Source organism: Cheilinus undulatus, linkage group 17 (genome assembly GCF_018320785.1).
Source record: "Cheilinus undulatus linkage group 17, ASM1832078v1, whole genome shotgun sequence".
NCBI lineage: Eukaryota > Metazoa > Chordata > Actinopteri > Labriformes > Labridae > Cheilinus > Cheilinus undulatus.
Genome location: NC_054881.1, coordinates 4,468,000 through 4,483,317, shown reverse-complemented (window position 1 = coordinate 4,483,317; position 15,318 = coordinate 4,468,000). Strand labels below are relative to the sequence as shown.

Here is a 15,318-nt window from a genome sequence, read left to right as displayed (position 1 = left end):
CGTTTTTCTTGGCTTCTTATACGTTAACATTAAATGTTTGTTCCAATATTTCTATACATGAGCCATGGCTTTACATTTTAGGGGGTTGAAATAGGACAAAATTTCCTGTAAAAAATGTGCATTTATCCTTCAGTGTTGAATAGTAAAACATAATTCATAACATTAAATAAAGTTCCAACTTTTACTTGGATTTAGTTTCAAATGCAGTATCTTTAGATGGTACTTTACATGTCATATCCACTGATGGTCTACATTGATGAGAGCTGCAATTTTCCCCTCCAACTAAGTCTTTATTCGCATGCTTCATGATCTTCTTCTCTTGTTTTTTGTGCATTTCCGTGGCAACGTTACAACGCCACTCACAGGCTTGGTATATATCTCACAGCGTTTTCAGACGTTTTCCGTGCTTACGTGGACATCTCCTGAAACAATCCCATGTTTACGGAAAATGTCTGAAATCAGCATGCATGCACCCACACACACACCCATACTCACACACATAAAACTCTCCATATTATAACGGGCAAAAATACAAGAATTTCCTGCATGGGCCTACAATGGGCAAATGGTTGAATCTGGTGGAATATGGTAAAAAAGGGAAATTTCACCAGATTTCTTTACATTGAAATGCTGACATTAAAGAATGCATGATTTTATACTGCAATGACAGTGAGATTAAAAATATGTGGTTTTAATGGAAGTCAATGGGGGCATTTTTGCCTCTAAGATGTCCAGAGGGTATATCTGACACTATGTAAAAAATACTAATGCAATCAAATCAATTTTGTTGCTAATCTTTGACCCATCCAAGACTCTTATCAGTTTTAATTTTGGCAACTGTTTTAATTTTAGTCTTAGTTTTAGTCTTTAAATGAAATGCATTTTAGTTTTAGTCACATTTTAGTCATTTCTATCCTTTTTAATTTCAGTTTAGTTTTAGTCGACAAAAACTCAAAACATTTTAGTCTAATTTTAGTCCATAAAAAGTCCTCACATTTTAGTCTTTACTTGTAGTTCAAGCAATTATTTTCTTGCCTAAATCTGGTACCAAATCATGGTAGCATGTTCTCTGTACTCAGTACTGGGGTCCCTTCCGGCATTCATAGGCTGTATAGTGATGCCCATGTCGGCCATCTTGACTGCAGTTGGGTCCCTCTCAATCTTTGACCCATCCAAGACTCTTGTCGGTCCCAAAGCCCCATCTTTCCACTATTAGTTTTATTGAAAATAATTCACTTTTTGTGTTTATTGTAGTAAAAAATGAAATATTTCAGATAATCAAACTGGCATTTAAAGGGTTAAAATCTTGAAAATGATTGGATGTTTGGTAGTTTTGAGCAGGTTTGAAGTTGTTTAAAAGATTTATGGAAAAAAAGTAGAAAAAAATATTGATGTATGGTTATATAATGGCAGTTTTTGTATATGTGTACATTTTTGCCTCAATGGTGTCCAGAGGATACAAAATGCATCAACAGAGTAAAAATGACATGTAAGAGTAAAACATGTTGGATTTCAAAAATTTAACTCGACAGAAAAGTTCCTGCAAAAATTCATGCCACAAGCTGTAAAACTGACAAAATGATCGCAAAAAAAACAAAAAACAAACAAACAAACAAAAAAAAAAAACATTGCGAAAAATGGCCAAAAATGCCCAATGAGGGCATAAGGGTTAAAATATTTTTGAAGTAAATTTAAATCGCAGCAAATTTAAATTGTTAACATCTGCATGTAATTTTTTAAACATTAATGTTAACATTAAACGATAAGTTGGCTAGTTTGGCAAAAAATAAAAATAAAAATAAAAAATAAAAAAGCCAACCCACTACTAGCTAGTTAAATATCTTTGTTAAAGCGAAAGTTACAAGGCCAGACAAGTCTTTAAAATATATGCTGTGTGTTTATTTTTACTTATTCAAACGATTTTTGAATCATTAAACCGAAAAAGTTCACATCTGCATGGATTCAAAGACATACTTTTTTAAACCTATTACTCATCAGATTATTTTAACAGATAAAAAAATCCCAGCAAACTTAATTTGCCCCTTTACTGTCCTCTTTATCTCACCCAAAGTATTTCTGAAGAATTGTGGCACTTTTATAATAAAGTTTTATTAATTTAACGGTTCTTCACGACAGCACGCGGCCCTTTCCCTCCCTCCCAGCACGGTTGCCATGGAATCATCTCACCAACCGACCGCTCTCCATTCCAAATCCAGCCCCTCTGTTCTCTCATTGGCTAGTTCACTTGTCCGTTAGAACATCCTCGGTTGTGATTGGCTCCAGACAGTCCTTACATCACCAGTACATTGAGGCACATATATTCAGACTGAAATAGATCCAGTGTATCACTGCGCTGGCAGGGAGTGATTCACGTGTGGATTCACATCCAAAAACACCTGGGAAAGCGTTAAAAAGATGGGAAACCCCAAAGTTTTCTTTGACATCACCATAGATGGAGCTAACGCGGGCAGGATTGTAATGGAGGTAAGGTTAACCGGATAACAATCACTTTTTTTTATGTGACTTTAGTTTAATTATGCACTTTTCACAGTTTAAATGGACTCATCGGGCAGATTGCATGCGTTTAGAAAAGGCCTGCAGCCATGACAGACATGCTGCAGAGCCTCAACTTCTCTCCTGCATCCTTCACGCTTCCATTTTGGTCGCCTTTGTCATATATTTAATTATTTTGCACCTGCTTATAATAGGATTAATTACATAAGGACAGATAACAGCAATTACATCATAGAGAAATCCTCCAGAGTGATCATGCCGGGATGGAAACGCCCATCAGCAGCAGCAGCAGCAGCTTCGTGATGGAGCTGCAGTTATTTTTAATGAGCAGGTCAGGAGGTAAATCACTGGAGATGCAGCTTATCTCATGTGGCTTCTCATCTAAACACAATCCACGCACCCGGAATTCTCAATTTATTTTTTAATTTGAAAAATTAATCACAAAGTATTTGCTTGAATGGCATACTTTTTGCAAAAATCTCAGTTTTCAGCTTCTGGAATGCAAAATATTTGTCTAAATCTTGATTTATCTGAACCATAGATTAAAGCAAAGATAATATCTGTTAGGGTTTTAGTTTTCCCTAAACAAGACTTTTGAATTACTCAGATTTTTTACACTCATTAAATATTAATGGCATTATTTAACAAATCCCCAAGCATAATACTCCAGGGTAGGGATGCACAATATTATGGGGGGGGGGGGGGGGTTACTGATTACCTGGGCCCATAGTACGGAGGGGCCCTTGAGGAGCCTGCAATAAAAAAATGTGTTTTAATCTATTTTTTCTTAGTAATTAGTGTCATTATTGAATCAAAAGTGACAAAATGAATCAGTTAACAGACTGAAATTTGTATCAAATAGAGTAAAATAAATACTGGGGGGCCTCTGCTCCTCCCTTAAAAAATTCCAAATGGTATAGTCCAGCGCCACAAAATAATGCAAGTAAATTCAGTTTAACTACAGCCAAAATATTACTCATAACAAGGGAAATTATGCTTCAAAAATATATTAAAATGCATATATATTTATAAAAAATGATGCAACATTTGTTGCTTGGCTAGCCGGTTAACAGGGGGGCCTGTGTAATATTCTTTCTGGGCTAATAGGAGATTTCCTGCCAAACTTTACCAGAATGCCTCACCTTTTTAAGCAAATCACTGAATTTTGGAGATTCGGGCAGAACCAATGGGCCTTTCTTCTTCTCTGTTTGTCCCTTAAACTTTAGACTATGCCTGAAGGACTGATGTGTTAGCTCTAAACTTCAGTTGGTTTTTGTGTTATATTAACCACTCTGTTAGGATTGTCTCACTAAAACCACCCTGCTGTTAAAGCTGTTGTGTAATTAGGAAAATTAATTTAATAGTGAAGTATAAGCTGATTAAAAAGCATCACGTTTTAATTTAGTGCTCTATGTCGCCCCCTGTCTGTCAGCTGGTTGTACCCGAAAGGCACAGGAAGCTTATTTTCACAATTCAAGCCTACATCGGTAAATAAGAGGACCTTTACAATAGAAGTAGTATGTGTGTATGAAATAAGGGTGCACAGTATTATTGACAGGACATCCATATTAACAGATATTAGTGTATAAACTGAAGTTAAAGGGTTTTAAGGACTGAAGTTTTAGGTCTGAACTAGGGATGCACGATATCGGTATCGGCAGATATAAAAATTTTTGCTGGTAGTTACATCCGATATTTTGGCCGTGCATATCAGCACATGTCAACTATAAAATTTGGCCATATATACTAATAAGTCAGTGGAGCTTTAGGCTTAACCAACAGACCTGTATAAGTTGAGATCTTTTTCTTTATTCATTCTCATTCTTTCAGCTTTAATCCCCTTAAAGCCTGTTGTATAATATATTGGAAACATACTTTTATGACACCTCTGTGTAATCAATATGATCATAAATTACTAAAAAAAAAAAAAAAACACTTCTGAATACAATCTGAAAAATGATAAAAATGTCCTCAAGTGGATTATCAGTTACCAAAAACACCTAATGTATCAAATGAGATAAAATGTATACATATATGTAAAGTTTTATGGAAATTTGGGTTTTTTGGATTTCAGTAGAAAGTGAAATAAACATTTCAGTTCCAAAAAATTTGAATTTTCTGGCTTTAATTTGTGTTTACAGGCTTTAATGGGTTAAAGTGTGTTTTAAGAAAAAAAAACTTTTCTTTTTTTCATCCTCAAACACAACATTGTGTTAAAAGGACAGGATCTTTAGTCATGTAAAACATATTTAAGTATCGGTATCGGCTAAAATTAATCTATAAATATCAGCATATGGGATATCTGCAAAAATACGGTATCATGCATCCCTAGTCTGAACTACATTTATTAGTATTGACATCAGTGACAACTTAGTAAATTTGGAATTATTGGCTTGTCAGAAATCTACAACAGAAGAGTTGCTTTGCACATCTAATTCTTAGGAAATGAGGGCAAGGCATAGTTAAAAGAAAACTCCAGCTTGCAGAAAAGAGGGGTATTTATTTGCAATGTTTCTGTACTAGACCAACTTGCCTGATGAAGGTCTAGTGCTAGAATGTTGCACATAAATACCCCTCAGATATCTGCAAAAATCCAATGTCATGCATCCCTAGTATACAGTGGAGTCAGTGCAAAACACATAAAAGCCTGCTTAGAATGTGCAAAAAACTTCCAAAGGAAAGCAAAGCAGACTTTCATGTGTTTTGTTCTGAGGAGAGTCTCTACCTAGCCACTCTGCCATAAAGCCTAGATCAGTGGAGGACTGCAGTGAGGTTGTCTTTCTGGAACTTTGTTCCATCTCTACAGGATCTCCAGAGCTCAGTCAGAGTCACCATCAGGGTCTTGGTCACCTCTCTTACTAAGGTCCTTCTCCCCTGATTGCTTAGTTTGGTCAGGTGACCAGCTCTTGGTAGAGTCCTGGTTGTGCCAAACTTCTTCCATGTGAGAATTCTGGAGGCCACTGAGCTCTTGGGAACCTTCAGGGCAGCAGAAATGTTTTTGTAACCTTCCCCAGATCTGTGCCTGTCCACAATCCTGTCTCTGAGCTCTGAAACTCTGCTGCTCCTTTGACCTCATGGTTTGGTTTTTGCTCTGATATCGTCAGCTGTGTGGTCTTCTGTGGAGACCAGTGTGGCTCTCCGAATCATGCCCAATCAGTTTAATTAAGCAGAGTTGGACTCCAATCATGGTGTAGAAACATCTCAGCAAAGATCATAGAAATGGGAGGAATTTAAGCTAAATTTACAGTGTTGCCCATATCCCATAGTGCATCAGTCTCCTCCTTGGCAACAAATATATAAGTCCTAGGCTTCTATTATCAGGTTATTTTTGTGTGTTTTGGAAGCATTACCTGCTAATTTATCTTTGCAATTTAGTCGGTGTGAAATTGTTTTTTGGTCCAGTTTTGATGAATCCATTCATCTTCCCTGCACCACATTGTAGACAGTCTGTTTGTTTTATGTTTGGGTTTCATTCAAAATGTTAAGAGCTCACAGTGTGTGAGACCCTAGACAAGCTCCTATACCTGACGGTACAGTGGTGCATTTTGCAGATATTTAAGGCCAATATATACTTCATACTGCAGATATGTACAGGCGATGTATCAGCTGTAATATTAGCAGAAATGTTCCTTTTTTCATACTGATATGCCAATAACAGTGTGCATCCCTGAACATTTTTGGCTTCTCATCGACATCCTTCTGCTGTCCTATCAGCTGAAATAGGAATGCTTACTTTTTAAATATAAAAGTTTGTCTGTAATTCTGCTCCTGAGGTTTTGAATATTTCCAGACGTTTTATTTGTGTTCCTGATAGAAATGTCTTTGTGTTTTGCAGCTCCGGGCCGACGTGGTCCCAAAGACTGCAGGTAGGTAAGCCTTGATGATATGCTGCTCTGGCTTTTCCCAAAGACCCAAATTAGATTCATGTTTGGCCGTGGAAATTATGTGTCCTCATTAATCCTCAGCAGAGTTTATTCTGTATGTGGGTCGAGGCAGAGGGTGCAGCAGGGTGTGAAATTATTCATCAAAAGAACCTGAATGTCAGTGTTCCCGGTCATACAAAGAGACGCACAAGTTAGCTGGGAGAGGGTAAAGAAGTAAATTATTCAGCTTTTTAAGTAACTCTTTTGTACACTTCTTCATTCAAATATAAAGCTTGAACATCTCTTAAAAGTTTTTCTTGGAGTGAAACAGCCTGGTCCATGAAAACTAGCCTCATGTTCTCAGTGTCAAACTTCCCCAGTCCATACAGAGACGTGATCTAGCTTTATAAAGTCTTACCTTTAATAGATGTCCAGGTGTGGCGTTGTAAAAATAGGTTGTTGAGAGACATGTGTGAGTGCAGTTTCCTGTAACCTTCCTCCAGCTCCTTGTTGAACAGCCTGATGCATCCCTGGAGGACGGGGGTTTTGTCCCACATAACCATTGTTAGAAATCTGACCTCATTTTTACTTAACGGGTGCAGAGATAACAGCCTATATGCTTCTTTTGTGATAAATAGCACATAATACATCATGTTTAACTGTCGTCTTCAGTTAAACTAAGGCAGGAACCTGTAATATGATGCCTCCTGCATTTATAATCTATAAAACTTCAATTAAAAGCCCAGGATTTCCTTCAGATAAAATTATTCTCTGCCTTTATTTGGGACTGATATCAGTAAAAACAGACTTATAATTATTTTTACACTGAACTCCTGCACTATGATGGTGGGAAAGAGTGTAAAAATATAAATTACAACTAAGAGAGTTCAAAATATTTAATAAGTAATAAGCAAAATTCAGCTTTTTCTGTTTTGTAAAATATTTAACTCTGAATGTATTAGAGCCTCTCACTGATGCTTGCCTTCATTTGGCCAAATGTGCTGCAACACAAGGCCAGTAAACGGCTCACTCCCATTTTATGGCCTTTAATGGGAGTGAACTTTTATAGGAAGCTTTACAGTTTATTATTAAATTTGCCAACAAATGATTCTCAGCAGTCTGTACAGTTCTTTTGTTATAGAACAGTTCACATAGCAAAGCTGGAAAAACACAGCATAAAAAGAATAAGAACAGATAACTAGGATAGATGGATGGATGAATAGGATGGATGGATGGATGGATGATGGATGGATGGATGATGAGGATGGATGAATAGAGATTATTAAATGATTGAATGGATGGATGGATGATGGATGGATGGATGATGAGGATGGATGAATAGAGATGATAAAACAGTTGGATGGATGATGGATGGATGCATAGATGATGGATGGATGATGGATGGATGATGAGGATGGATGAATAGAGATGATAAAACAATTGGATGATAAAGAATTTAGTGATATAATACAGTTAACTATTAAAGCATATAAAGGCACTACTAATTCGATTATTTCCAAATTTTATCAAGGGATCACAAATGGTAGAGGACATACCACAAATTATATAAAAACAAGATGGGAGAAAGAATTAAATGAATCAATTACAAGTCAACAGTAGGAAAATATGTGTGAAACTCTATTCACAACCTCCTGTTCTATGTACTGGCGTGAGTTCGGTTGGAAAAACCATGTCCGCTATTTTATTACTCCTAAATTACAGAGATATCGCAGAGCTGAGACATGTAAATGTTGGAGAAACTGTGGATGTGATGAGGCAGATCACTTACATATTTTCTGGAGATGCATTAGGGTACAACTGTTTTGGAAAGCTATTTGGACAATCATGCTACAGATTCTTGGACAGTTGTTCCCCTTGAGTTTTACATCACTTTATTTAGGTGACGTACCTGAAGAAATAAAAGGATCTGATAGATACTTGTGGAAAATATTTACAGTAGCAGCAAAAAAGGCCATAACCCGTAAATGGTTACAGATAGATCCCCCCACAACAGACAATTGGATTGATATTATTAAGGAAATTCATGAGTTGGAAAGGCTGACTCTCTTATTGAGACTGAAAAAAGACTTATACATTAAAAGATGGGCTAAATGGAAACTATACTTGGAAGAATAAATAGCATCCCTGGTGGTCTGCCTTAGACACTCATATTGTTGTAATGCATGTACCGCTCCTTTAATATAAACTCTGATTACTTACAGCTGAATGTGTTAAATCCTCATATAACTTGTATTGAAATCTGTATTTTGATTTTATGTCTGGCAATGTCTTATTATGTTTTGGTGTTGTTATTGATGTTATGTTTTTGTTTGCAAAACAATAAAATATAAGTATATAAAAAATAAAACAATTGGATGGATGGATGATGGATGGATGGATGGATGGATGAATAATGATGATAAAGTCGTTGGATGGATAGATGGACGGAGATAATTAATTGGATGGATGGTCAGATGGAGATGATTAAATGAACGGATGTATGTATGATGGATGGATGACTGCTGGATGAATAGACAGACGAAAAGGATGGATGATAGATGAGTGAATATAGACGATAAAAAATGGATGGATGAATATATGGAGATAATAAAGGATGGATGATGCCTGAATGATGGATGGATGATGGATAGAAGAAAAGAGATGATGAAACAGTTTATTTGATTGTTGGATGCTGGATGGATGGATGGACAGGTGAGATGGATGGATACTTTATTTTATTGAATGCAAGAACAACAGATCTTTGTTAGACGGCTGCCTTTTTCAGCAGAATAAATCCATCTGAACATGAATACATTCATTTAGAAATAGATCTGTAGTTATGTGAATATAGATAAAAACAAACTTATCATTGTAGGTTTTAACAACTAGATAAAGCACATTAACAGAGATATGATCAATAAACATTCCAGTCAAACAGTATAGTTGAATGAATTAATGAATGAAGAACTAAACTACCTTTTAACATGAAATTGTTCATAACTAAGAAGTTTTTTAAACTTGTAAATGAAGAGAAAGATACTACATAGACGTAAACAGACCAATAGTTAGCACACAGTAAATTAGATCGATGAAATTTGCTGGTAATGCATAAGAAAATTATGTTAGATCAATAACAGCATGTCTAGATTGTATTTACAGTGGCTATAGAAAAAACAGCTGTCCTCATTTAAACTTCAGACCAAAATAATCTCTATTTTCCTTAAAGACGGAGCGCAGAAGTCAAGAGGTGGAAAACTGATGACATTTCTTTGGAATGAAGCAGGAAACAACCTCAGCAGGAGTCATGGATTGATTACTGATCAGGCCCACTGGGAACAGACCCAGGGGATTAAGGAGCCAAAGGGTCCCCCAGGACCAGATTCTGCACCAGGCATGATAATTAGTATAATGAGCTGTGAAGAGGAAGAACGGACAGGGGTAGGAAGGTCTTATGGATTCATTACTGAAGCTTATCAGCTGTTTTTAATATGTGGCTTTATCTGAACTGCAAAATGTCCACAAAGAGGGACAAAAATGGACAAATAATGACCCTGGAGAGGTAAATAATGTACGAGACTCAAAGGCAAGAGATGCAACACAAACACAGAAGACCCAAATGACCATGAAGAGACTAAAAATGCAACTACCTAGAGATGCAAAATCAGAATACTTGTAGAAGGAGGTGTCTATTTTAACATTAAGGATAATCACTGCTGTCTGGTTAGGAAGCTGTGATATAAACCTGTCCTTTTTGAATAATTGTTATAGAGCATTTAATAAACAGGCATCGTCTTCTTTTACAGAAAACTTCCGTGCTCTGTGCACCGGAGAGAAAGGATTTGGCTACAAAGGCTCCTCTTTTCATCGGATCATCCCTAAATTCATGTGCCAGGTACAGTAAAGGTGTGCTGTCTTTTAGGGCCGTCATGATACCAGGATGTTTATTGGTTCAGTTAGTGACGTGTTTGTGAGGGGGCTGGTCCAAAGAGCTGGCTTTCAATGTAACACTAAGCCCCGCCTCTTTAGCTCACAGACAATCAGCCAGTTACAGTAATGGTTTCCAGTTGGGTGGGTGTTAACTACAATCTCTTGCTACAGTAACACTGGTGTCTGATGGTGAATAGCAACAGTACTTAGTTGAAGCACCTTTGGCAGCAATTACAGCGCCCAGTCTTTTTAAATACGACACAACAAGCTTTGCACACCTAGGCTGGGGGATTTTCTGCCATTCTTCTTTGCAGTTCCTCTCAAGCTCAGTCCGGTGGGATGGGGATAGGTGGTGGACCCACCATTTTCAGGTCTCTCCAGAGATGTTGTTTAAGTCAGGGCTTCAGGTGGGCCACTCTAGGTCAGTCAGAGTTGTCTCTGAGCCACTCCTATGTAGTCTTGGCTGTAGTCTCAGGGTCATTGTCATATTGAAAGGTGAACTTTCGGCCCAGTCTGAGGTCCTGAGCGCTGCAGAAAAGGTTTTCATTGAGGATCTCTCTATACCTTGCTTTTTACTTAGCTTTCCCTCAACTCCCCCAGTCCCCTGCTGCTGAGAAACGCCCCCACAGCATGATGCTGCCACCACCATGCTTCACTAGCCTCTCAGGATAGCTCATAATAGTGTTGCCTTTACCTCATTCACATCTCTTTACCATTTTTCTAAACTAAAACTGAAGGAAAATGATATTATTATTGCTTTTCTGTGGAGTTCTACAAGTCCAAGCGCATTGTGTGGCTGCAACAAATGCGACTGGCTCAAGGTGTTTGAGGGCGGAGCTTAGCAATAGGTCAAAAGTTAAATAACATTATTTTATTTTTATTTATTTTATTTTATTTAACCAGGAAAACCTCTTTGAGACCAATAATCTCATTTACAAGAGTGTCCTGGCAGTTCCTGGAGGAAAAGCAGCAGCATAATTAACAGAGTTACAGACACAAAATACAACAGACACATGCACACATGCATGGCCCCATAGTTGAAATGCATCAACACTAATTGTAATCTGGATAAAATAATCCTCTCCATCTTTAAATTATTTGTTCTCAAGGGCGGGGATTTCACTAACCATAATGGAACTGGAGGAAAGTCCATCTATGGGGAGAAGTTTCCGGATGAGAACTTCCAGCTGAAGCACACAGGCCTGGGCACGCTGTCCATGGCCAACGCCGGGCCGAACACCAACGGCTCGCAGTTCTTCATCTGCACGGCGAACACCGACTGGTGAGCTCCACACTGACCCACATGCGGCTGTTTCAGGCGTCTCTCTCATAGTAATCAGCTCCTTTTTTCCTCTGCAGGCTGAACGGGAAACACGTGGTGTTTGGCAGCGTGGTGGAGGGCATTGACGTCGTCAAGGCGATGGATAAACAAGGGACAAAGAGCGGCACCACTAAAGCCAAGGTGGTCATCGCCGACTGTGGGGAGCTAAAATAAAACGCCACGGCTCCTTCAGTGCAGCCTGCATCTGTCAGATCGACCCTCCACGTACCCGTCCATGTCAGTAGAGAAACACCAGACGGACCTGACTCCTTCAAATGTTTATGTGTGTTAATATTTATCCTGTAATATTTTGTACCTCTCAGTCTGTTCTTTAATGGACCTGTTTGTTAACAAAATCCAAACAAAATGTTGGTGATGGTGTAAATAAAACAACATGAAAGCTCACCTCATGTCTGTCCTTTCATTCATTATAAAAAACAAAACTATCTGCATCATTATTATGCTTATTAATGCAAAATAGATCCACTAAATCTTCACAAAGAACTCCGAGTGTATGCATTAATTTTCATGTTGTTGCAGTTCAAACATCTAGCCACAAGGGGTCGACAAAGATGTCGCAGTTAAGGGGAATTGTATGTAAAACCTGAGAGAAAATGAATTTATCTGAATGAATCCACTATTTAAACTTGTACAGGTGCTTTAAAGTTGTTAAGTTGTGTATGATACCTCACTTTATATATTTTTTTTATCTTTGCTTTACTGAGATTCACTGAGTCTTTGTGCCAATTTATCACATTTTGCATGCTTTTTCTTACTTATCACATAATACAAGGAATTTCCCCCAAGAATGCAAATTTTCAAGGGTGGTTTTTATGATATAGGGGCCCCAGGCCGAGACCAATATATACTCATGCAGATAAATGCTAAACAAATCCACATGCTCAGATACCAGGAACGCCACACGACCTTGTCCAGTGAACCCATCGCTTTATACATGAGTGCAAGTCTGCAGTTTATTTTGGCCTCGCAGTCTACAGATCAATGGATTACCATTACCATTGCTCCCAACTTTCACAGATTTAATTTTGGCCCAGGAGACGTGCGTTCCCAACATTTCAGCTTCCTCACTCTGCAGGTTAAAGCCCCTCATGCACATCTACAGTCTCCACAAGGATTTAACAAACACAAAACTTTCCCTTGACTGGCAGGCAAACTGCAGGGAAAACTTCCTGCCACGAGGGACAAGTGTGAGCAAGTGGGTGGAAATCTTCTGGGATAAGTTAGCAGGAAATTTGAGGTTGCATGTGTAAAAGGGTCTTATGAAAGAGGCCTTGTGCCTTCAATTAACCCCCATCTATAACCAGTTAGGAACAACTGGTGATGCAAACAAGAATTCATCGAGAGAGCAGATCATCTTGTTTCACCTGGGTTCTCCTTAGGATGCTACCTCTGAATTGAGACACAGCTCCAGAAGGACCATACCTAGGGTTTTTCAATGGGAGACAGGCATGAAATACAAAGACACTTGTCTGCCCCACCCATCAACAGAACATGTGTGGATTTAATCCTGGCAGACTTGGCATATTGTACTGTTTATTTAAACAGAAGTGGCGGTGTGTGAGCCCGCCATTGTGTTATGCAATCTCACTGCCTTCTTAATACTGCAGATTAAAGTGATGCACCTCTGCTGATTGGCTGAAACCTGATGCACCAGAACGGCTGTTTAACATATCCAGGGCATGGGATGTATTTCACCTCCATCTGGGAAACACCCTAAAGACGAAGTTTGGGAAGGGCAGAAAAAATCTCAGAGGATGATTGGATGAACTTTCTGTCAGATTCATTGAAGGCCAATCACCCACTGAGATTTTGTGATGTAATACCCACGCACCACCACAGAGGAGTAAACTATGTAGCACTGTCAGCTTTGCCAGATGGACCCACCTTGAATCTGGCCAGTTCATCAGCTTTAAAAAGACTAAAATAAAAAAGCAAAAACATAAAAAAAACAAAAAAGATGCAGAAGTGCAGAAATTGTTTAAAGGGCAACCTAGAGGGGACCCTTACCATGTTTGGTCCCCTGGTAGAGCACCCTAGAGGGAACTTTATCACACCTAACTCACTGGAAAGGAACTTAAGAGGGCACTTTATCACACTTGGCTCACTGGAAGGGCATGCTAGCTGGCACTGTATCATATCTTCTCCACTAGAAGGACTTTTACCATGTTGATCAACTGGCAGAGAACCATGAAGGGCACTTTATCACACTTTGTCCATTAGAAGGGACCTAGTAAGGGACTACTATGTTGGGTACACTGAAAGGTCACTATAGAGGGCACACATTTGGTTGACTGGAAAGACAATCTAGAAGGCACTCTACTACATTGGTTCACTGTAAAGGCACCTCCAAGGGCACTTTATCACCCCTTGCTCACAGAAAAGTGCACCCTAAAGACCACTTTACAATGCTTGGTCTACTGGAAATACACTCTAGAGGGCACTTTCTTCATTTTTGGTTCACAGGTAGGGAACCCAAAGAGGGCACTTTATTGTGTTCAGTCCACTGGTAGGACACTTAATCATGTTGGTCCACTGCCAAGGCACTCCAGAGGGCACTTTATCATATTTGGTCCAATGGAAAGGAACTCTAGAAGGCACTGTATCATATTTGGTCCCATGGGAGCGTACTTTAGATAGCACTTTATCAAATTTGGTCCACTGGTGGGTACTCTAGAGTTCACTTTATCAAATTTGGTCCAGTGGTGGGTACTCTTGAGTTCACTTTATCAAATTTGGTCCAGTGGGAGGGCACTCCAGTGGGCATTTTCATATTTTGCCCAGAGGGAGGGCACTCTAGATGGCACTTAATAAGCTTTGGTCCACTTGGAGGGTACTATAGATGGCACTTGCTTGGCCCACAGAAAGTTTACTCTAGAGGGCACTTTATCGCATTTGGGGTTCTAGAAGGCCCTTTGTCATGTTTTGTCCACTGAAATGGCTCTGTTGAAGGAACTTTATCGCATTTGGTGTCATAGAAGGCCACTTTATCGTGTTTGGTCCACAGGAAGTTCCCTTTAGAGGGCACCTTGTCACATTTGGTGTTCTAGAAAGACACTTCATCATGTTTGGACCACTGGACGGGCACTTTATCATGCAGTGCACCATACTGCATGACCATCCAAGACGGCTCTTTTTCACATTTGGTGTTCTAGAAGAGCATTTTTTCATGTTTGGTCCATTGGATGGCCAGTTTACCATGCAGTGCACCATAGTGCATGATAAAGTGCATCCAAGCGGGCACTTCAGCTGCATTTTTTCAAACATAAGGAACCAGGGGAGCAACCAGTGTGCCTGTTTGATTCATAAATTGCTGAAATCTCCTTAAGAGACCATAAAACAAAGGACTGAAGATATTCTCCCTCAGACTGTCTTCATATGCCACAGAGAGAGTATTAAACCTCACCCAGTATTTTGAGGAAGTTCATTCTAACACGTCTGCACACGAGTGCTTTCTTTCACGATGCTGGTCTGCGCCCATGTTAGCGCTCCGCCTAACATGGACTGATCCTCTTCACATAAAACCCGCCTTTTTTTCTTCCCATTGGTCTGTTCTTGAGTCGTTTAGATGAACTTGACCTGTGAGTGGTTGTTGGTAGTCTCTACTCCACCAATGAGTCTGCACAGCACAGACATAAAAAGATAGAGCATCGGACACACTGTCTGAGACTCATT

The 15,318-nt window shown here is 38.9% G+C and overlaps 1 protein-coding gene across 1 annotated transcript; it reads left to right on the top strand.

Annotated features, from left to right (window-relative positions):
• The first annotated feature begins 2,328 nt into the window (after positions 1-2,328).
• Positions 2,329-12,030, top strand: LOC121525165 (peptidyl-prolyl cis-trans isomerase-like). Its single transcript, XM_041811011.1, has 5 exons — positions 2,329-2,484; positions 6,350-6,380; positions 10,181-10,269; positions 11,414-11,586; positions 11,664-12,030. Exons 1-5 carry the CDS (start codon positions 2,416-2,418, stop codon positions 11,797-11,799), a joined length of 498 nt encoding a protein of 165 aa, XP_041666945.1. The 5' UTR covers positions 2,329-2,415; the 3' UTR covers positions 11,800-12,030.
• The last annotated feature ends 3,288 nt before the right edge of the window (positions 12,031-15,318 follow it).